This window comes from Pteropus medius, unplaced genomic scaffold (assembly GCF_902729225.1).
Source record: "Pteropus medius unplaced genomic scaffold, Ma_sr-lr_union100, whole genome shotgun sequence".
NCBI lineage: Eukaryota > Metazoa > Chordata > Mammalia > Chiroptera > Pteropodidae > Pteropus > Pteropus medius.
Genome location: NW_024342647.1, coordinates 1,055,671 through 1,077,218, shown reverse-complemented (window position 1 = coordinate 1,077,218; position 21,548 = coordinate 1,055,671). Strand labels below are relative to the sequence as shown.

Sequence of the window (21,548 nt, the reverse complement as noted above, 5' to 3'; positions counted from 1 at the left end):
CCTCAATTTGCTCATCTGTAAAATGGAGATGGTTCCCAAATCGAATTACAATGAGATTTAAATGAAAACTACTCATATGAAAATAACACAGAGCCTGACACAAAATAGATACAAATTGTTACATTTTATTTTCCATGCTTCCTTTAGAAATGTTAAGGATTAATATTTTTAAAAGTTTTTTTCTTTTCTCAATTCAGTGCCATATGAAGGCTCAGAAAAGAGGTAAAGAACAACAGCTTGACATTATGAATAAACAGTACATACAACTTGAAAGCCGTTTGGACGAGATACTTTCTAGAATTGCTCAAGAAACTGAAGAGATTAAGGACCTTGAACAACAGCTTACTGAAGGTGAGAATTTAAGTTGATTTAAGGTAAATCAGTATCAGTATTAATAAAAGACAGATGACACCCAGACAGGCATTAATCTGGATATTAGGTAGATATGCTTTAGTACTAGTATTTGCTAGGGAAATATTTGTACAGTATCCACAAGTGTTTAATAAATTAAACAAATTTTATTTAATTTTGTTGTGTTGATGTCCTGGTAAGTCAGGTCATTGCATTCAGTAGGCAAGAAGTCAGTACATGATAGACTCTGGCATGTGATTTTCTTGTAAGGCATAAAATCTTTTCAGGAGCAAAAGGTCCATTGACATCAAGGCATTCAGTGTCTCCTTATAAGGAGAATATGGAAAGAATTTTAGGATCTGCTTTTGTAGTGCAGACTTAAATTGTGATATTGCCATAATAGTGGAAGGGGAAGATTAATAGGTTTTAGTGGTGAAAGCCTTCACTTGGCGAAAGAAGATCCCAGTCTCTGTTTTGCCATTATTAGCTGTGCGACCTGGGACAATTTCTATCTCAATCATTAGTTGTTGGGAAGATTAAATGAGATAGTGTTCGTATGTGCCTGGCACATAGTAGGTACCTAATATATGGTTTTTGTTTTTTTTTAAGTCTTCAGTTTTCATGTTTATGCTCTTGAATTAGTCTTGTGTATCTAGCAGCAAGAACTCAGTTTTGTTGTACATTTTTCCTTATTTGGAAATTACTGCTTTAAACTTTTTACAGCACAAATTAAGCATTTTATTAGCAATGTCCACTGAATGTACTATTTTTATTGTATACCTGCTTAACATTCCTGTACTATGGATAATAGGGAAAAAAAGTATCATTATATCTTGAAAAAGAAGAATAAGAAAGTAGGAATAAATTGAAAGCTTAGACTTTCATTCTTAGCTAATAACAAATTACGAAGTCGAGTAAATTCAGTAATCATTTATATATCTTGAAAGCATTTTCTCATATACATTATTACTTTACCTCTTTCCGTCTTAGGCCAGATAGCAGCAAATGAAGCCCTGAAGAAGGATTTAGAAGGTGTCATCAGTGGGTTGCAAGAATACCTGGGGACTGTCAAAGGCCAGGCAACTCAGGCCCAGAATGAGTGCAGAAAGCTGCAGGACGAGAAGGAGACATTGCTGCAGAGACTGACTGAGGTTGAACAGGAGAGGGACCAGCTGGAAATAGTTGCCATAGATGCAGAAAATATGAGAAAGGTATGATTCGTTTTTTCTTGCCTGTTTTTCTTAGCTTCAGAAGTGGATGATGTCCAAATTAAGTTAGCTAAGGAAGTTAGCAACAGTGCAATTATAAGTGGCAAAAAGCATTAGTGGCTGTTTAGTTTCATTTTTTCTTTTAGTTGTGATATACTTGGAATCATTATTTTTCTTTTACTAAGAATGGGAAGTTATTTTAGCTGAATTTCTATTCCTGAAAGATATTATCAAATAACTCTAAAGAGTGTGAAATTGTAGGTATTATTAATGCTATATTCAATGTTCATATTTTATTATTTGTGTCTCAATTAAGTGCAATTTAATTTTTCTTATTCTTGTTATCATTACTTCATAATTTTAACATTATTTTACAGATGAGATAGAAACAGTGTTAGAAATTATACCTTTTGGTACCTGATTTGTTGCCATTTATTTGGAGATGTCACTTGCTCTATTTTGTTGTTTGGCAAACTTTATCATGCATGAGAACCCAGATTCCCAAACCTCACCCTCAGCAGGGCTGGCTCTAGAAATTTGAATTAATATATTTTAATATTATGAAATTTCTCAGACTCATAAAAATATCAAAAATAATATTTAATACCAGGTACTCACAACTCAGCTTAAGAAATAAAACATTGTAGATATAGTTGCAATCTTCTGTGTACCTCTTTCTATAGGTAACAAAAATCATGAATATGGTTATTATTTCCCTGTATTTCTATTATTATATATCCATAAGCAACATTCATAAGCAATATATAATATTGTTTGCATTGTATTAATATTTATGTACAAGGTCTGATAGTATACATATTCTTTAGCTACTTCCCTCATATTTATGTTTTTGAGAATTATTCACATTGATACATGTAGCTCTACTTTGTTTATTTTTAATGATGTATGTAGCATCCTATTGTATGTACATATCACAAATATCTATTTGCTCTCCTAGAATCTAAAATATTTTGCTGTGCTTGCTTGTTTTTTGGGTTTTTTTGGCTAAGTCATTTTAAAGTTAGAGATATCGTGATATCATCCCTTCAGTACACATCTCTTAAAAATGACATTTTCCCCCATATCACGTTACTATTATTGCACCTAGGAAAATTAACAATAATTCCCTAATGTCACCTAATATCTGAACCATATTCAGATTTTCCTAATTGTGCCAAGAATGTCTTTTATGGTGTGTGTGTAGAGTCCAAGCGGTAATCCTATAGAGTGTCCCACATTCTGGATTTGTCTGATTGTTTCCTCATGATGTGTTTAACTTGTTCCTCTGTGCTCTGTATAAAATAGTATCTTGTTTTAACTTCATTTCCTCCTGATTACTGGAAAGGTTGAGCATCTTTCATTTATTCACTGTTCCTCTTCAGTGAATTCTCTATTCATATTCTTTGCTCATTTTTTTTATTTGATTGTTTGTCTCTTTTTAACAATTTGTAGAAATTCTTTATGTCTTGTGGACACTGATCTTTTGTTGGTTATATAAGAAGTCTGCATGTTGAACAGGCAACCCAAATGATTCAGATGCCTGGTGCTCTTTTGACCACCCACAGAGAAACTCTTCTATAGAAGTTCTCATCATAGGATCCCCCTCTTTCATCCAGAATAGTTTGGTCTAATGCTTTAAGATCTCAAATAGATGAAAGCTGTAATGTTTAATCATAAAAAACAAATGAGCTAAAATGACTCAGAACTGAGATATGCTAATCAATATGTACTCATATTATTGTTAGCACTCATTTAAGTTACTCTATTATTCTTAATATTAGAGAGTGCTAGTCTCATTTTGTTCTTATAAATGAACATACTGTGGTTTAATAGGAAGAGTGTGGACTTTGGATTCAGAGATCTCGGTTCATATTCTGACTGTATGTTTTTTTCTTTTTTTTGCTACACAGCCACATGCTGTTTACTTAGGCATTCATTCTCCAGTTCCTCATCTGTAAAATGGGAATACTATCTTGTCTTACACAGTTATTATAAGGATGCAGTGAAATAATATGAAAACATATATTCTAATGTCTGATGGAAAATAGGCCTTAAATTTTTTCCTTCTTACCTATTCAGGCACATTTAAGTATCACATAAATGGGGAAAAGGGGTCAAATATGTAGTGACAGAAAGAAATCTAACTATGGGAGGCGAACATAATGTAAATATATGTATGCCTTACTGTTAAAATGTACAGCAAGAACTTACCAGATTTCGTTAATCAATGTCACCATAAAAATAAATTAATTAATAAAAAAAATAAGTATCACACAAAAGTTTACTGATTTTTCTGATTACATTTAGTCAGGATTTTGTCTTCCAGTGGAGATATGCACAGCGAGTGGCTTCATCATTTCCCAACACTTTCTGTGCTGGGCTGGCCAGCATTTGTTTTACTGTGCTCAAGTTACTTATAATGATTTGCAGATGCTTAAGCAGCACAGCGAGTGTTTTGTATAAACATACCCTGAATCCTTGCAGGAGCTGGCAGAGCTAGAAAGCGCCCTCCAGGAGCAGCATGAGGTGAATATATCCTTGCAGCAGACCCAAGGAGATCTCAGTGCCTACGAGGCTGAGCTAGAGGCTCAGCTAAAAATACGTGATGCTGAAGCCAACCAGCTTAAGGAAGACTTGGAAAAACTAACAAGGCTCAGCCAGGTAAGAGCATAAAGCTATCTGGAAAGCAAGTAGCCTGTGGCCTTAACTTATCAGCTTTCCTTTACTTTAATATAAGATTAAACACTTTTTAATATAGTGTATGTGGAGTGATGGGAAGACACATTTTTGGAGTCAGACATTCTGAGTTCAAATACTAGTCCTCTGTGAACAAGTACAGATCATTTTACTTCATGGCTCTGAGTCTCCGACAAATGCTTCCTATTCTGTAAAATGGGTTATGATGAGGATAGGGAGATAATGAGCATGCAAGCACCTAGCTAGAATTCAATAGATTCTAGTCTTCTCAAAACAGCTTTAAGAGACCTCTTTTAAGTGATGTTAAATTGTGCTACTTCCTGTTTTAGTTGGATGAAATATCCGCTAATTTAAATTATACTTGCAAATTAGATAAATAGTTATTCATCTAGTAAATATTTATTGATTAGCCATTGAAGGCCAAGTGCTGTGAATGCTGCAGAGAACAGCACAGACATGGTCCCTGTCCTTGTGAAACTGACAGTCCAGTGGGGGAAACAGATGTGGGAGAAAGACAGGGATACAGTTCTGTGGCGGGGGAGGGGTGGTCAAGGAATACTACCCTGAAATGATGCTTCTGTTTTTTCAGTGCCTGGAACATGAGGAGGGCCAATATGTTCTTATTGGATGAAAATGATATCAAATAAGATAGTTTGAATCCCAGGAATTCATGTAAAATAGTATTCAGATAATTAGAAAATAAAAATAGTTATAGTAATTATTTTCTGTTCCTTTACTTATCAGATATCAAATGACCACTTGTCAGTTGTCAAGATTATATTTTTCAAGAGTATCAAGTTTTACAAAATTATAATTGATAAGATCAGAGTGCAAAAAATATGAGATTGGGGGAAAACAATTAAAATAACAGTAAATACATATTTTTAAATAATAGTAAATAAAAATTCTAGATGGCATCTCCTTTCAAATCAATTCTTTTTTTAAGTTTTGAGCCAGCCCTTAGCTTGAAATCCATTGTCCTTTGTACTTCCATTGTACTTTTTTTTTTTCTTGTAAGTCTTAATAAAAATATAACAGCCTGGCCTTTTCACAAACTCAGTTGGTATTAGAAGGGATACTCCCTTCTTTGGCATTAGGACTGCCAGGATGGGTCTTCAAACCACACATTGACAGTATGGAGCATAGTGGATCTTCTCTCTGTGATCTACAGGTCTTGGATCGGTACACTTTAGTTATAGGAAATCACTTGTGAAGCTTGTTAAATGCAGATTCCTGGGCCCTGCACTATAGATTCTGGTTCATCAAGTCTGAGATGGAGCCTAACTTATGCATTTTTAACAGGCACACCAAGTGATTTTGATGCAGGTATTTGAGGGACCACAGTTTGAGAAATATTGGTCTAAGGGAAAAGAGAGCAATAATTGTTATATCACTCACAGAGCTTTTGAAGAGATGTACTTGGGCCCACCTCCAGAGATTCTGATTTGGTGTAATCTAGGCGAGCTGATTTTGATACTTACTCTTCCTTAAGTATACACAGTTTAAGGAGGCATGTTAAAAAATTACTGTGGGCTCTTAAATTTGGGAGTACAAACAAAACGAGATGTTATAAAACCATATCTAGCAAAGGACTGCATGTGTATGTAAATTTCTTTATGCCTTTTTTAGATCAATATCATAAACTATTGCTATTTTGTGTTTTCATATCATTGCTTTCTATGGCAATAGTTAGAACAATTAGCCCTTCAAGCAGAACTTGAGAAGGAAAAGCAAGCCCTCAAGAATGCCTTCGGAAAAGCCCAGCTGTCAGAAGAAAGGAACCAAGAAAATAATGAGCTTCGCATGCAACTTAAACAGCTGCAGGTAGAGACTTATGGGTTCAGAATATATTCTTACATGGGACACTCAGAAATGTTGATATCCTTAGTCAGACACTTAACAGCCTGCTCTAACATGTAGTAAGCAAATCGAATTATTAGAAAAAAGAATTCCAGAGTGGGGAAAATCCCAGAGCTTCTGTTCCCTTGTGAGCCCATTGTTTTTAAAATTATTAATATGCATATCCTTTGTGGTATTATGATGGTGCAGAGAGATGGAGGCAGTGTCAGTGGTAAACATGAACACTGTAAACTCATGGTTGAAAACAGTACCTTTCTCTAAGAAGCAAATTTGTCACCAGACTGAGCTCTAGTTATCAGATCGGTGCCTTCTTTTTCCTCTGAAATGTCTTTGTAATTATCCAGGAATTTAACTAGAGTGGATTGCAGTAAGATTTCTTAATTGTGAACAGTTTTTCCTGTCTCCTTCTCAAAAAGAATGCTATTAAAAATGCAGTCATTTTACACTGGTAGGGGTTCTCTTTGGCAGAATATTTTTATAGCTATTGTCACAATAACCTGACCACTGAACTGTAAGAGAAGCAGGTGGACAGGATTTTCCAGATAATTAAACTCTCTCAAAGAGTACAGATGTCTAAATAAACAAGTACCTGGATCAACACTCAGGTCTCCAAAACTGTGAAGTCAGGGGCCACTTGGCTGACTGAGGTGGCAGCTGTTACATTTCATCAGAAATAAAGGGTCAAAGATGCTGTGGTGTGGGGAAAACTTCTTTGTTAGAACTCTTTGTTACAATGAACCAAAACCTGTTAACACTAGCTCTAGAAAGGAAACAGTGTGCCAAGACCCAGAGCTCTTCTATCAATCTTTTGGGAGCTTCACAGCCCTCTTGGTTATCCATCTTTATCTCTCTGGGCATTGTAATTGGCCCAGCATGGACCCCTGAGCTGACATATCTTTACAGGTCCAGCTGACATATCTTTACAGGTCCAGCTCTTATACAGACTTGCTGTACTGAATCTTGGTTTAGCTTTCGGAGAGAATGAGAACTTGTTTTCTGACTAGTCAGTGGATTGGCTGGCCTTGGGTTTAATCACATGCAGCCAGAATTAGACAGGAGTACAAATATGGCCCCTTCAGGAAAATGGGCAGGGGCAGTTTAAAGATAAGAGGACTCCAGGTAGGATGGGAACTTACACCTTCACTGCAATTCTAAATCTTCCATTTTAATTCACAGTGTCACACTGAGTTTGGAGTAAGTTAATCACCTTAGGTAGGTATTTGGAGGAATACAATAGTAGCTTAGGATATAGAAGTATTTTTCTTTACAGTTTAGGGAAATATTAGCAGTTTCTTTTTACTTGAAAGATCCATTGTCTGAAGTTGATTCTGTGATTTAGATATGTTTGTTATTTGTTGGTAATGAAAACATATCGGCATGTAACAAATACTCCCACAGAGAATTATAAGCTATTTAGAAAAGCTTCAGTATTAGATGTTCCATTTTTCAGTTGATTGGCAGATGGATCTGAGTATTATGTGAAAGTGTTTTTTGTTTTTGTTTTTTGAATTATGGACATTCTCAAGCATAAAGAAAAATAGAATACTAAAATGAATCCTCATGTATTTACCATCCATCTTCAACAATACGGCCATCTTATTTCATCTACAATGCCCTCCACACCCCGCCCCTCAAACCTATTCACACACTAAATTATTTTGAAGTAAATTTGAAACATCTTATTTTATCTGTAAATACTGTACTATTATATGTATCTCTTAACAGGGCTTTAAAAAATCATAAACATGGATACTGTTGTTATACCTAAAATTATAATAATTCACTGATATCAAATACCTTAATCAGTGTTCAAATTTTTTACATTATCATAAATGTTTTATAAGTGTTTTATTGGACTCAGGATTCAAATAAGGTACACACATTGCATTTGGTTGACTTGACTCTTAAGTCTCTTGTAGTCTATAGGTTTTCTCTTTTTTTCTTTGTTATATATCAAAGACAAATTGGGTCTTTATCTTATAGCGTTTTCCATGTTCTAGATTTGCTGTTTGCATGCCATGGTACTGGTTATGTCACATATGGGGGCTTATTTAGATTTAAGTTAGTTAGATTTTGGTTAAGAAGACATTCATAGGTATTGTTCACAGGTACTTTTTTCGTATCACATCAGGAGATATTGTAATGCCTAGTTGTGTCTTTTGTGACTTTAGATTGATCAGTGGATTCATATATTGTCAGCCTGAATGGAAAGGGTTTTAAAAACTTGTTAAAGAATTGAATAAAACATACAGGCTGTATATATGTATGTGGGTATATTTTAGTTTTGGTAACTTTCCTCCCCATTTTACCCCCCTCCATAGGATGACAATAACCTGTTGAAACAGCAACTGAAAGATTTCCAGAGTCACCTTAACCATGTGGTTGATGGTTTGATTCGTCCAGAAGAAGTTGCAGCTCGTGTGGATGAGCTACGGAGAAAACTGAAATCAGGAGCTGGGGAAATAAGGTAATGGAAAATCAAGACCTCCAACTATATAGCGGGCTGAGTTGTGATTGTCAGGGTCAATAATGAACCCACCTTTCCAAGTACTGCTAATGGCTGATTAGTTTTGTAAGGTTTCCCTTTATCATATTTCCATGATTGAGAGACAAAATTGCTTAACTCAAATTTTTTTTCTTTAACATTTTACATCTTTTATACTTTTTGATATTATTTAATTTTTAAAAACCTAAAGATTTTAGAGTAACTCTTTCTTGAAAGTTCATTGTTTATGGTCAAGAAGTAGATAGAAAACATATCAAAAGAAAACTGAGGCTAATTAAAATATATTTTAGATAGTAAACATATCAAAAGAAAACTGAGGCTAATTAAAATATATGTATTCTTTGAATAAACATCGTTAGCCTTTTAGGAGCCTGTGTTTTCAGAGTGACAGCAGTCATTTGATAAGACAATTGTTTGCACTTAGGAGATGCTCAGTAAGTTACTATGAATTGAAATCAGTCCCATCCACACAACTCTTTTTTACTCCCACACTAATGTTACCAGCATGTTTGTGCCCAGCATCCAGCATCAAAATAAAATGTCACATTTATACCATTCTTTCCCCCTTACCAGAATCTATAGTCCTTCAGATATCTTAGGGAAGAGTCTTGCTGATTTGCAGAAACAATTCAGTGAAATCCTTGCATGCTCCCAGTGGGAAAGAGAGGAAGCACAAGTGAGAGAGAGAAAACTCCAAGAAGAAATGGCTCTGCAACAAGAGAAACTGGCAAATGGACAAGAAGAGTTCAGGCAGGCCTGTGAGAGAGCCCTGGAAGCAAGAGTAAGAAGAGGGCAGGAGGCAGCTGGAGGGGAGTGTTTGGCAAATACGCACAATTTCCAGCACATTACGGTGCTTCCTTTCTCCTGTAAATACAGTATATGTGTTATTATTTTCACTCATAACAATTGTAGCTGTGTGTGGATAAAATTCAACCCCGAATGTGGCTACTGATGTCAAAGTCAGGCTTCTTTCTGACACTGTTTTCCTTGTCCTGGAAGCAAGGGAGAGATGTTTCTTAACATGCAAGTAAACAGTGCCACATTGCTAGAGTATAGTATGGTGCCAGAATCTGATTTTTCCTGATGTAGTTATTTTAATGAGAAAAATATTAAAATGGATCCTAGAGAATATTCGAGAGAAAACCATCCCCGATAACTCTGAGTACAATGAAATATAGTTCTTCAGTAAAACGAAGTATAATTCTCTAAAGTTTTTATTTTGCTTAAAACAACATATTTTGCTTAAAATCATCTTTGTACCTCCCATTTCCTCAGATTAAATTGGATAAGAGGCAGCATGAAGCAAGAATCCAGCAGTTGGAGAATGAAATTCACTATTTGCAAGAAAATCTAAAAAGTATGGAGGAAATCCAAGGCCTTACAGATCTCCAACTTCAGGAAGCTGATGAAGAGAAAGAGAGAATTCTGGTCCAACTCCAAGAGTTAGAGAAAAAGGTGGGGAAGACTAGGAAAGTGAGACACAGGTGTCCTTACTGCCTGGGCCTGCCCCCAGCAATCAGGCCAGCTGAGAAGGGGTGCAAACCACAGTTACCTCTGGCTGCATTGTTGGCCCAGTGGTGAACCTGACCTAAGAGAAACCTGGATGCATGTCATCGAATCAAGGGCCTGAGACAAGGGTGCCGTGATAGATGCAAACAAGAGAATTGGGAACCTAAGGAGTGACTTTAGGGCCGGTTAGGTGGTACTTAAATGACATTGGGATGAGTTTGCTTCTTTCAGAACCCCTTGCCATATTGGACACATCCACGGGAAATTACTTTTAATCTCATCTTCCTTTCTAACATCCTGGCCTGTCTTTGAACTTCTCTAGCTCACCTTGACCGTCTCCTCGCATTGTCACATCCTAGACCTTGTCCAGTTTAAAAACCGTGCCCACCACCTCTGAAATCACAGATTGAAGTGTTCCACTCTGATCGGAACCTTTTGTCTTGCCATCACCCCCATGCTGATGATTTTTCAGCCTTATTGAGAATTCCAATACATAGCGCCACCTTTTCTGTCTGTCAGGCCTTCCTGTCTTTATTTTCCATCTTGCCTAACTTAAATTCCATAGTCTACCACTATTGCCATTTTTGCGAATATTCTCAAGTCCCTTGCCCTTTTCTTCTGTCTTACTTCCTTGACAAAACTGCAGCTATCTGCTTTCTTTGGACTTACACATGCTAAGTATTCCTGGGGAAAAATCACCCTACCAGGCATAGTGGTATCACTATAAACTCTTGGTTACCATCCTCACATGGGCAGCTGTACCCATTTTTCCAATAAGCTCATTCTCCCGTGTTCGCTGTGCTGTACCTTCGTACTCCTCACACCTGCCCTCTCCCTTCTCTCCAGCTTCGGTGAATGACTTGCTTCATGCTTCACTGAGAATCCATCAGTCCCCTAGTTACATTGAATTCACCTCCAAAATATAGCCGGAATATATGTAGTTTTTTCTCCAATGCCACCACCTTCATCCAGCCATCATCTCTCTTCTGGGCAACTGCTGTGGCCACCTGAGGGATCTCTCACTTCCACTCGTGACCCTGCTCCACAGAGCAGCCAACATTATCTTTCAAAAAGCATGAATTGGCTCTTGTAGGTTCCATCCCTCTCTCTTCCTCTCCCTAGGAGCTTTCTTATTTTTGGGGTAAAGGCCAGAATCCTCAAGCCTAAGACCCTGCGTGAGTCCCTCTGTTTAGCTCTCTTTTTCTCACCACATTCCTCCTTTCAGTCCATCAAAAATGCCAAGTTCTTTCTTCCCTCCTGGTCTCCCCTCATGCCATTTCCTCTCCTGGACCACGCTCCTCTGTTGTTCTCCCTGGCTGACCCCTTCCCACCAATCTAGATTTCCCCTTCTGTCCTCTCACATAGTACCCTGTTCTGTCCTTTGATAGCACTAATCACAATTTTAGTTATACATTTGTCTGAGTATTTGTTTTATATCTGTCTCTCCTAAATACTTTGAGGGCAGCAGCCAAGTCTGTTTTGTTTACCACCATATGACTAATGCCTGACCCAGCTATTCAAAGCAGCTGGTCCATCACTTGGAGATAGCTTAAAGAAATGTTTTTCTACTGAATGAATGAATTTTATGACGAAGATTCTTGACGAAGAAGACTGATTTGATTCTAAGTTTACCATATTGTTTGGAGATGATTTTATTTATTCATTTACTTAGTGAGGCACAGGGCATGCAGCAGTGAACAGAGCCCCTGCCCTCTTGGGAGCTTACATCTTCATTCATTGCTACCAAATGAATCATCTATTTAATTAATGTTTCTTTTATTTTAGAAGAAACTTGAAAATGCCAAATCTCAAGAGCAGTATCTTGGTTTAGATAAAGAATTAAAGAAACTAAAGAAAGCTGTAGCCGCCTCTGATAAGCTAGCCACAGCTGAGCTCACCATTGCTAAAGACCAGCTTAAGTCCCTTCATGGAACTGTTATGAAAATTAACCAGGAGCGAGCAGAGGTGAGTCCACATGTACAAGACAAGTTTCCACCAGTGCTGCTGCTGTCAAAAAACATAGTAACTTGTTGATTTGGGGCTATTTTTTAAAACCACTCTAAAGTTGTCTGTTTCCCTTCAGACCTGAAGATTGCATTTCTCCCATCACAGCCCTGCCACATGTCCTGCACTCTATTAAGTCCTGAAAGAAACTATCAAATGAAACATACTATATTCCTACCTCAGAGTGCATGAATCTGCTTAGGGAGGTAGCTATCAATACACACCCAAACAGAGGTTTTAAAGGCTTGCCATATTATCCTTCCGAACCTCAGACTTTTCATCTTGTGCAGTGAGGTGATTAATGTTACCACATAGGGCTGCTATGACTCCTGTTTGAGATACTATCTGTTAAATCTTTACAGGATGTAGATGTTAATGAGATTAAAACAGTAGATAATAGGAGGGAAAACTCTAATGAAGAGAGTCCAGAGAGACACACCAGTCATGAAAGGCTGTAGAACAGTGAATTAAAAATTAGCCCTTGCTCTTTCTGAAGCAGCATCCTACCCACTTGGCCCCATAGAGGGGTGGAGCAGGTTGCCAGGTGGTGGGAACAGCACAGGACAAGATTGGTCTCGGTGCCACATGTACATGGGATGGCCAGGCAGGTAATCTGACGAAAGCAGAAAAATCAATCTGGGAGGAAGAAAGAAACGAAGACACCCTGCGATAGAATTGGTGCTTTTCTCATACCTCTGTCCCAGTAGGAGTTGCAGGAAACGGAGAAGTTCAGCAAAAAGGCAGCACAAGCAGCCAGGGATCTGATCCGAGCAGAAGCAGAGATCGAACTGCTGCAGAATCTTCTCAGGGATAAAGAAGAGCAGGTCAGTGCTGGTACCCTGAGACCTCCTCCTTATTGGGTCCTTATCAGTTCCTGAAAGGCTGATCACAATGTAAGTGCCATCTCAAAGAATTTTGAAATGTAATCACTAGTCAATTAGTACTTTATCCTCTACTGTGTGCCAGGCATAGTTCAGTTTAATTATAAGGAGTAATGTGGTTTCCTCATTAGTATAGTATAATAGTAAGAATTACAAAATTACAATCAAGTAGCAAGGATAAGTGTGTCTGGGAAAGACTGTTCATTGGCAATTTTGTGTATGTGATTTCTCAATAGTTTCGAATTGAGATGGAGAAAGTAGATGAAGGAGGAGCAAACTCACAGGTGCTAGAAATCGAGAAACTGAATGAGACAATGGAGAGACAAAGGACAGAGATTGCAAGGCTGCGGAATTTACTAGACCTCGCTGGGGCTGGTAGAGTATTGGGCTTTGATTTTGGTGTGGTTTTGTAGTTGTTCTAAAATCAAATTATCTTGTTTTTGACTTCAGCAAATTTACTTAACTGCTACAGATCAGTTCCATGCTTGATTTACACAGCTGTGATAATTAGCTTAATAAAAGCAAATAATTTAAAAAATTTATGTAAGTGCAGTATTAAGGGATTTGATTCCAAAGAGACGTGAGTTTTATTTTTGTATTTTTGAAAGAAATAATGTTTACAAATCTTTTTATTTTCTTTCTCTGGCTTACTTTTTATAAACAACAGAAGGCTATGTCTGTCCTCTCTATTAGCAAAATCTCATTACCAAAAGAACAGTCAGCTTTGAGGAACTGATAAAAGTCACTGACTCTCATGGAATCACTTGTATTTTGAGGGAGAAAGGAAGTAGATTATTCATAACCAACTTCACAGAATGGCTTTCCTTTACAGATAAAGGAAGCTTTGAAAACATTTTGGAAGAAATTGCTGAACTTCGACGTGAAGTTTCTTATCAGAATGATTACATTAGCAGCATGGCAGATCCTTTCAGAAGACGAGGCTATTGGTACTTTATGCCACCACCATCATCATCAAAAGTAGGAAGTCTGTGGAGCCGGGAATACATACTAAATTTTCTTGAAGAAAGTGTGACAATATTCCCTTCCCCAAATTAGATGAATAGATGTCAAGAGCAGCATATCTAGATGTCAAGAGCAGCATATCTAGGCAAAGCCTAGATATGATGTCAAGAGTAGCATATCTAGGCAAAGCCATACATTGAGATTCTGAAGTGCTTTTAATATTTGAGATGAAAATAGGGCCTTCCCAAGGAATGTGGTAAATGCCCATGGATGCTTAGGTGGTGTATCATGAAATCTCTGAAAGAGGATCCTGTGCATGGGTAAGAGGACTTAAGCCCAGAGAGCTTAAGCCTGTTGAAAAATGGATATAGAATTGCGCAGAGACTCAAAGCAAAATCGGCACGTGGATTTCACTTCACCTGAGCAAGCATTAAGTGCTTACTGAAGTCTAGGTCAAGTGTTAGGCAATGGTGGGGGTACCAAGATGAATGATATAGATCCCGCTCTCAAAGAGCTCATGGGCTGGTGGAGAAGACAGGCACACCAATGTAATTACAAAAAAGTGACATGCATGTGACGGCAGACTTGATCTGTGTTGCAGAGAGATGTTAAGGATTCATCTTGGGAATTTCAGGAAGAAAGGCTTCACAAGCAGGGTCGTGAAGTCAGTACTGAGCAACCCTCAAGGGATGGGCTTTTAGGAGGGAGGGAACAGGTCATATGGAAGAGGAGAGTTGGTTTAGCCATGGCAAGCAGCCTTTGGGGCTGGAGGGTTGGATGGGCACAGTGAAAGGTGAAGCTGGAAAAGTAGATTGGGGTCATGTTTTTTAAAAAAAGTGCAGAAATCCCCCACACTTAATTTTGTAGGCCTTGGGAAACATTATCAGAGTGTAGTTTAGGAAGAATAATTGGGCTGGGTATGGAGCCGAGACTGGTGGCAGGTGAACTATGTGTGGGGCTGTTTGAATTCATTCAGGTGAAGGACAAGAAGAAACCAGAGCAGCGGAGCTGGAGCAGAGGAGATGGTGGTGAGAGGTGTTCAGGACACGGATTGGGGCTTGAGGCCTGAGGGTGGGAAGTGAGCAGAGGACTAAGCGGCACTTACTCATCCAAAGCAGGGCGGCTGCTAGAATCAGCTGACAAGCAGCAGTCAGGGAGAAGCAGCTCTAACACGCTGTGTAGACTTAATCAGAATCCCGAAGAGCAGAATCTGAGATTCTCCCCCCAGAAATCTAAAGGAAGCCAGCATCCTTGGCACAACCAGAGCTGGAGGTGGAAGCAATGTATGTGAGGGAAAGAGGTGGGGAGTTACAGAGCAGAGCTTTAAAGCCACACCAAGCTCTCAGGGCAGCAGGAGACTTGCAGTCCCAGATTCTTTAGAAAGTCCACTGGTGTCTTTTGTCCTTTGCTGGGCCATCAAGGACAAGGCCAAAGAAAAGAAACCACCAGGGAAGATAAGTACTGGAGAAGAAAGGCTGACACCCATGCTGACCACGAAACCATGTCTCACTGTGAAAAGTGAAAATTATGATATATGAAATGAAACCAGTCCTTTCTCAGCTTTGCTACATCTCAATTTTACTCTAGATTTTGACATTTCTCCAAATCAGCCTTTTCATTTGATAATATGCTCTGCTGTCATTTATTTTAGGTTTCCAGCCACAGTTCCCAGGCCACCAAGGACTCTGGTGTTGGCCTAAAGTACACAGCCTCAACTCCTATTAGAAAACCACATCCTGGGCGACAGGATGGGAAGGAAGGCAGTGGACCTCCTCCTGCCTCAGGATACTGGGTTTATTCTCCCATCAGGAGTGGCTTACATAAGTCATTTTCAAATAGAGGTAAGTTAAATCACATAAGGGCAGTTGCATTTCTCTTGCCTATTTAATAACCTTTTATTGGTTCCCACAGTCCTTAGCTTACTCTCTGCAAGGCCCCCTGTGATTTGATTTTGGCCAGTGACCTCTTGTCCTCTTGTCTCACTTCTCATCATTCTCCCACATGTCAGCCATACCCAACTACTTAAGATACTCACAGCATGCCATGTTCCTCAAACCTCCATGTTCGAAGCCCTTGGTTTGGAATGTCCTTTTTCTTTCTTCCTCTCTCAAACCTATTTTTACTTGGCCAGGTCCTCAAACAATACTCTTTTTATGCAGCCTTCCTTCACCCCGCCTCACCTAGGCAGACTGAGCCACTTCTTTGCTTGTGCTCCAGGAGTGTGGCAGCTTATGTCCTTGAACATGGCATTAATTTGCTCCACTAAAGTAAAGTGATAGAGATCTGACTTCTAAAGCTCTGTAGGGAAGAGTCAGACCTGGGGTAAATTCTAACTCTCTCACTAAGTAGCTATGCGATCCTGAGCAGATTATTTAGCTACTCTGATATTGTTACTATGTAAAATGGCAATATCGCCTGAGAATTTGTTTATTCAGGAGCTCTTTATTGAGTGCTTACTGTGTGCTAGGTTCTCTGTCATCAATGGTAAACATAGTTCTTGCTTGTAGGGGAGATAAGTAAGTAAACCAACACCTTAGAGAGTGCTGTGGGATCTCACGATATTGGTAAATACTGGTAAATACTGAGAGCTGTGGGGTCTCACGTCACATCTCCATTGGTCTTTTATGTAGCATGACACAGGCACACAAATGGTTGCTGAATGAATGAATGGATGGATGAAGATGGAAAAGAACAAACCAACAGATAGGCATTAGAAAAACTCAGCTCTTTGTCACTGGAAATAATTTGAATCTCTGTTTTGATCTGCTTTTCAAAACTGCTTTTGACCTTTTTAATAGAATTCTGTTGTCACATTTCTAGTATCTTGGCCTAAATGCTACCATTTTCTGCTAAACTTGATTACCAAGTAACCATGGGGTAAAACACTCTTCTGTTTATTTCTTTCAAGATGCAGACAGTGGAGGAGATAGCCAGGAAGAGAGTGAGCTGGATGACCAAGAGGACTGCCCATTTGTGCCTCCTCCTGGATACATGATCTACACTGTGTTTCCTGATGGTTCTCCCGTGCCCCAGGGCATGGCCCTGTATGCGCCACCTCCTCCCTTGCCCAACAATAGCCAGCCTCTCACCCCTGGCACTGTTGTTTATGGCCCACCTCCTGCTGGGGCCCCCATTATATATGGACCTCCACCCCCCAACTTCTCTGTACCTCTCATCCCTATGGGCGTGCTGCACTGCAATGTCCCGGAGCATCATAACTTAGTAAGTGGAAAGACCTAAGACCCCTGCCCACAATGAGTTGACCTATTTATGAATGGGTTATATCTCAAAAGTGTGTTTGTAAGGCCGATGTTTAGAACTAAGTAAGCATTCTCTTATTGAGATACTATCCTGGGCAGGAGTTAGGGTACCAGACCAGTCTACAAACCTTGTTTAACTATTTTATAACAAAAATGCTTCCAGTCCAGCAAGTAACCATTTTTAGAAGGCTTATTGTATATATTTTTCTACTAATAAGTCCTCTATTAATGCATATTTATAATTATGTTTACATGCTGGTGCCTTGTACTTAAACACATACATATATGCATGCATGTATATACACACATATACTTATATGTGCTTGTATATACACACAGGTATGAGCAGCATACAGCAAGGTTTTGATGGAGATTATCTCTGGGTGGTGAGATTTATTATTTCTTTTTATAGTTCTTATGTGTACACAATTTTGCATTCTTATTCCCATTTAATATAACAAGCATTTCTCCTGGTTTTATAAATGTTTTTAAACAATATGACTGCAAAACATTATTTGTAGGCGCTGTTGTGACTTAACTGTGTATAAATTTTTATTATATTTTATATTCTTAGATTCCAAGAAATGATTACTTTGTAATCACTAGCTTACTTTATAACTTTTTAATTCTAAAGAAGTAAAATATATTACAAACTTCTTCTTCAAACTCAAAATACCTGGAGCTCTTCAGTTTACCTTTTTCTTTGAGCAGACTGAGAAAAATATAAAAGACTAGGACATCTGGATGCCAGCCACCAGCCCCATTTTGCTAGGTCAGACTAGTTTCAGAGGGACTGTGTATATTTACATAGTTAAAAATGATAGTCATTGTTCACATTATCTTGCCGTTTTTCAGTGCACATTGAATTTATAGTAATTCTGTCAGTTCAGCATTTGATAATCTCTTAAGCTGGTTTTTTATCCTCCAACAGTACCCAGCAGTTTCTGTAGTTTCCCAGGTACACTTTTATACTTCCCTATATTTGCACATGTTATTTCTGCAGCTTAGGTCTTTTCCATTTCATTTATTCTTCAAAACCCAGGCAAAGCACCTCTTCCTGGGGGCAGCCTTTTCAGATACGCCCCTCCCATGTGCCCTGAGGAGGGAGAGACCTCTCTGTGTGTCCCTTCTGCTAGATGCCGAACTCTGGAAGCAGAGATTATCCACAAAAGATACTTGGTAAATGTTTACCAACCATAGTTGGACTGATGGAAAAGTTAAAAGCTTTATTAGCCCATTAATTTTATCTATAGCATGTGAAAAAATTGGCTTGACTTAGTTTTTCTTTTTATTCTGAAACCTTGAAAGCTACCACCATTTTCAAGTCAGACATACCACTTTAACCACAGTTAATTTCAATTTTTGGCAGGAAAGAGGGAAAACATCATGTGATGTTTCAGTATTGCATTTTTTTTCTTTGTTCAGGAGAGTGAAGTTTCTAGATTAGAAGATATAATGCAACATTTAAAATCAAAGAAACAGGAGCAGTGGATGAGAGTATCCAAGCGGCAGTCCGAGAAAGAAATGGAAGAACTGCAACATAATATTGAGGATCTTTTGCAAGAGAAGAAAGACTTAGAGCATGAAGTAGAAGAATTACATAGAACCATCCAAAAGCACCAACAGCGAAAGTAATTATTATTAGCCATTTTATTTTTATAATCCACATGAATATAATATATTTGTTCATTAAGATAACCGAAATCAATGTTATCCAATAGAACTTTCAGTGGTCTTGAAAATGTTCTAGATCTGTACTGTTCAAAACAGTAGCCATTAGCCATATGGCTATTGAGTACTTGAACTGTGGCTAATGGAACTGAGGAACAGAATTTAATTTAAATTTAATAGCCACATGGTGACTGCCACATTGGACAGTGTAAGCCTAAATTCTCTGGTTTCTCCTGGAGAATGGTACACTATACCCCTCTCCAGTTACCCTGGCTAAAAACATGCCAGATATCCTTAACTCCTCCCCTTCTCTCATTCTCCCAGGCATCCAGCTAGTCTCCAAGTCCTGCTGACTCTATACCCAGAGGGCTCTCAAACTGGTCGCCTTCTTTCATCTCCACGGCACTGGCTTTTAATAAGTCTCATTCTAGGTCATTGCCACTGGCCTTCCATGTCTAGTCTCTCTCTCCTTCTACCCTCAACATGGCTATAAATTTCACTGTGCCACTCTCAAATGTGACTCTCAGTCCCATCAGAATATACACACCACCCTCCAATCTGAACCTTGCCTGTCTTTTTTTTATCCTTCTCTTCCACACAGTTTGTTCTGGCCATACTTAATTTGCTGTGCTTTCCCCAAGCACCACATTTTCTTCCACCTCCCCACCCTTGTACTTATTGCCCTCTGCCTGAAGTGTCTTCCATGCCCCCTGCCTAACTCCAGCCTGTCTTTCCAGACAAAGGTCAGGGATTCCTTCTTTGGTCTTTCCCATCTTGGGCTCCCACTATTTGTGCTTGGGAAGGTCAGTAGGTCAGTAGCTGGGCCTCCCTCTCTGTGTCCCAGAGCCTGGCGTAGTGTCTACTAACAAATGTAGTACTGCTGAGTGGGTCATTTATGTAGAAGCCCATCTTCTGCAGTAGTCAAAGAATTATGATAGTTCACCAGTTTTTGTCATTTGAGCCAGACTGGCCCATGCACCAGGGTTAGGGGGAGACCTGTGGAGGACACAGAAGTGAGTGAGATGTGGTCTCTGCCTTGTAATAGACCTGGCAGGGAAAAGCAAGGGCCAAACCGAGAGAATGGGACTAGATGTTTGATGTTTGAGGGTTTGGGGTGGAGTTATATCTCTTCTTTTGTAGGCGTATGTGGGGAAACGATGGTTTGTGGTCTTTTGAGGAAGGTGGTAGGGCAGGCAGTGGGATAGCCTCTTCTTTTCCTAGATATAAAAGTAGTATAATAAATGATCATTTTAGGGAATTTGGTAACACAAAAATGTTCAAAGAAAAAAGTTAAAATCATCCATATGCCTTCATTTAAAGAGGATCTTTTAATATGTTGATGATTTTATTATCATGTTTTTCTGTCATAGATGGTCCCATTTTCAAATAATTTTGACATGATAGCCTTGAGTTACTGAATCCTTACATGCTCTTTGATTTGTCAGATATTGTCACCATAATTTTACTATAGGAGAACAGACAAAATTAGGTGGTCTTTGGGGCACCTGGTGAGCTGGGTCCTAAAAGATAGTTTCGAGGGAATGGACGATTACTATGATAGTGGTTTTATTATTTTTTTTAATATAACACAGAAAAAGAGAAGTATCAACATTGTCTCAAACAAGTGCTAACAAAAAGTAATTTTTATATTTAAAAGGACAAAACAATTACATCATACATCATATATATTATGCACTTATTGTCAACAATATGCCATGCTGAATAAAAAGGTAAAGCTAGCCCTTGAACATAATCAAATGTAGCTATCTCTCCTATTCTTTCTCATATAAAATTAGAAAATCATTGTGTATCTTTTTATCAGTTAAGGCTACAAGTGTCTGTGTTGCCTACATTTAAAATCTCAATGTATGTGTATATGATTTTTTTTAGAGACTTCATTGATGGAGATGTGGAGAGTTTTATGAATGAACTAGAAATAGAAAAATCACTCAAACACCATGAAGATATTGTAGATGAAATTGAGTGCATTGAGAAGACCCTTCTGAAACGTCGAACAGAGCTCCGGGAAGCTGATCGACTGCTGGCAGAAGCTGAGAGTGAACTTTCATGCACTCAAGAGAAAGTATGTTCATTTGTGGTTTGGAGTAATACAGCTTAGTGTCGTCAGCATGAAGGATTAGAAAGGAAATGTGACAAGAGTCCAAGTCAGACAGCTGGGTTCCAGGCCGGATTCTGCTAGTTAAGTAGCTGTGAGAATTTGGACAAGTCACTTAAGTCCTTGAGCTTTGCTTTTCTCATCCATAAATTCAGGCTAAGAATACCTAGGCTATTCAGTATAAATTAAATGAAGTAGCATATTCAAAGCTCTCGAAGTAATTAGTTCCTAACACACCACTTCCTTATCTTGTGTGTGTCTTTTTTTAAATTATTCGAGCTTTGATATCTATATTTATCAAATAGATCCATCCTATATTCTTAAAATGCAGCAATGTACCTTATAGGACTTCTAGTCTTACTTTGTTCTCTAAGTTGATAATGATATAAAATCAAATGTTTTTTGGTCTGAGAGTATTCTTGGGACTTCAACACAGAAGAAAGTCAAGGAAGTCAGGAAGTCAATAAAAGGAATTACCTTTTATTGAGCCCCTTCTATGGCCACACATTGGCTATTTTATAA

At 38.4% G+C, this 21,548-nt stretch overlaps 1 protein-coding gene across 6 annotated transcripts in view; it reads left to right on the top strand.

Annotated features, from left to right (window-relative positions):
- The window catches only part of CNTRL (centriolin), a 72,700-nt gene that overhangs the window by 31,940 nt on the left and 19,212 nt on the right, over nt 1–21,548 (top strand). For all 6 annotated transcript variants that reach the window (XM_039866728.1, XM_039866726.1, XM_039866727.1 and 3 more), the window contains 15 exons: nt 198–351; nt 1,342–1,562; nt 4,044–4,220; nt 5,946–6,080; nt 8,438–8,583; nt 9,196–9,403; nt 9,898–10,077; nt 11,917–12,096; nt 12,843–12,959; nt 13,253–13,391; nt 13,849–13,994; nt 15,631–15,820; nt 16,888–17,201; nt 18,665–18,870; nt 20,801–20,993. In XM_039866728.1, the coding sequence (XP_039722662.1) occupies nt 198–351; nt 1,342–1,562; nt 4,044–4,220; nt 5,946–6,080; nt 8,438–8,583; nt 9,196–9,403; nt 9,898–10,077; nt 11,917–12,096; nt 12,843–12,959; nt 13,253–13,391; nt 13,849–13,994; nt 15,631–15,820; nt 16,888–17,201; nt 18,665–18,870; nt 20,801–20,993 (2,706 nt within the window). The remainder of the gene's footprint in view (nt 1–197; nt 352–1,341; nt 1,563–4,043; nt 4,221–5,945; nt 6,081–8,437; nt 8,584–9,195; nt 9,404–9,897; nt 10,078–11,916; nt 12,097–12,842; nt 12,960–13,252; nt 13,392–13,848; nt 13,995–15,630; nt 15,821–16,887; nt 17,202–18,664; nt 18,871–20,800; nt 20,994–21,548) is intronic.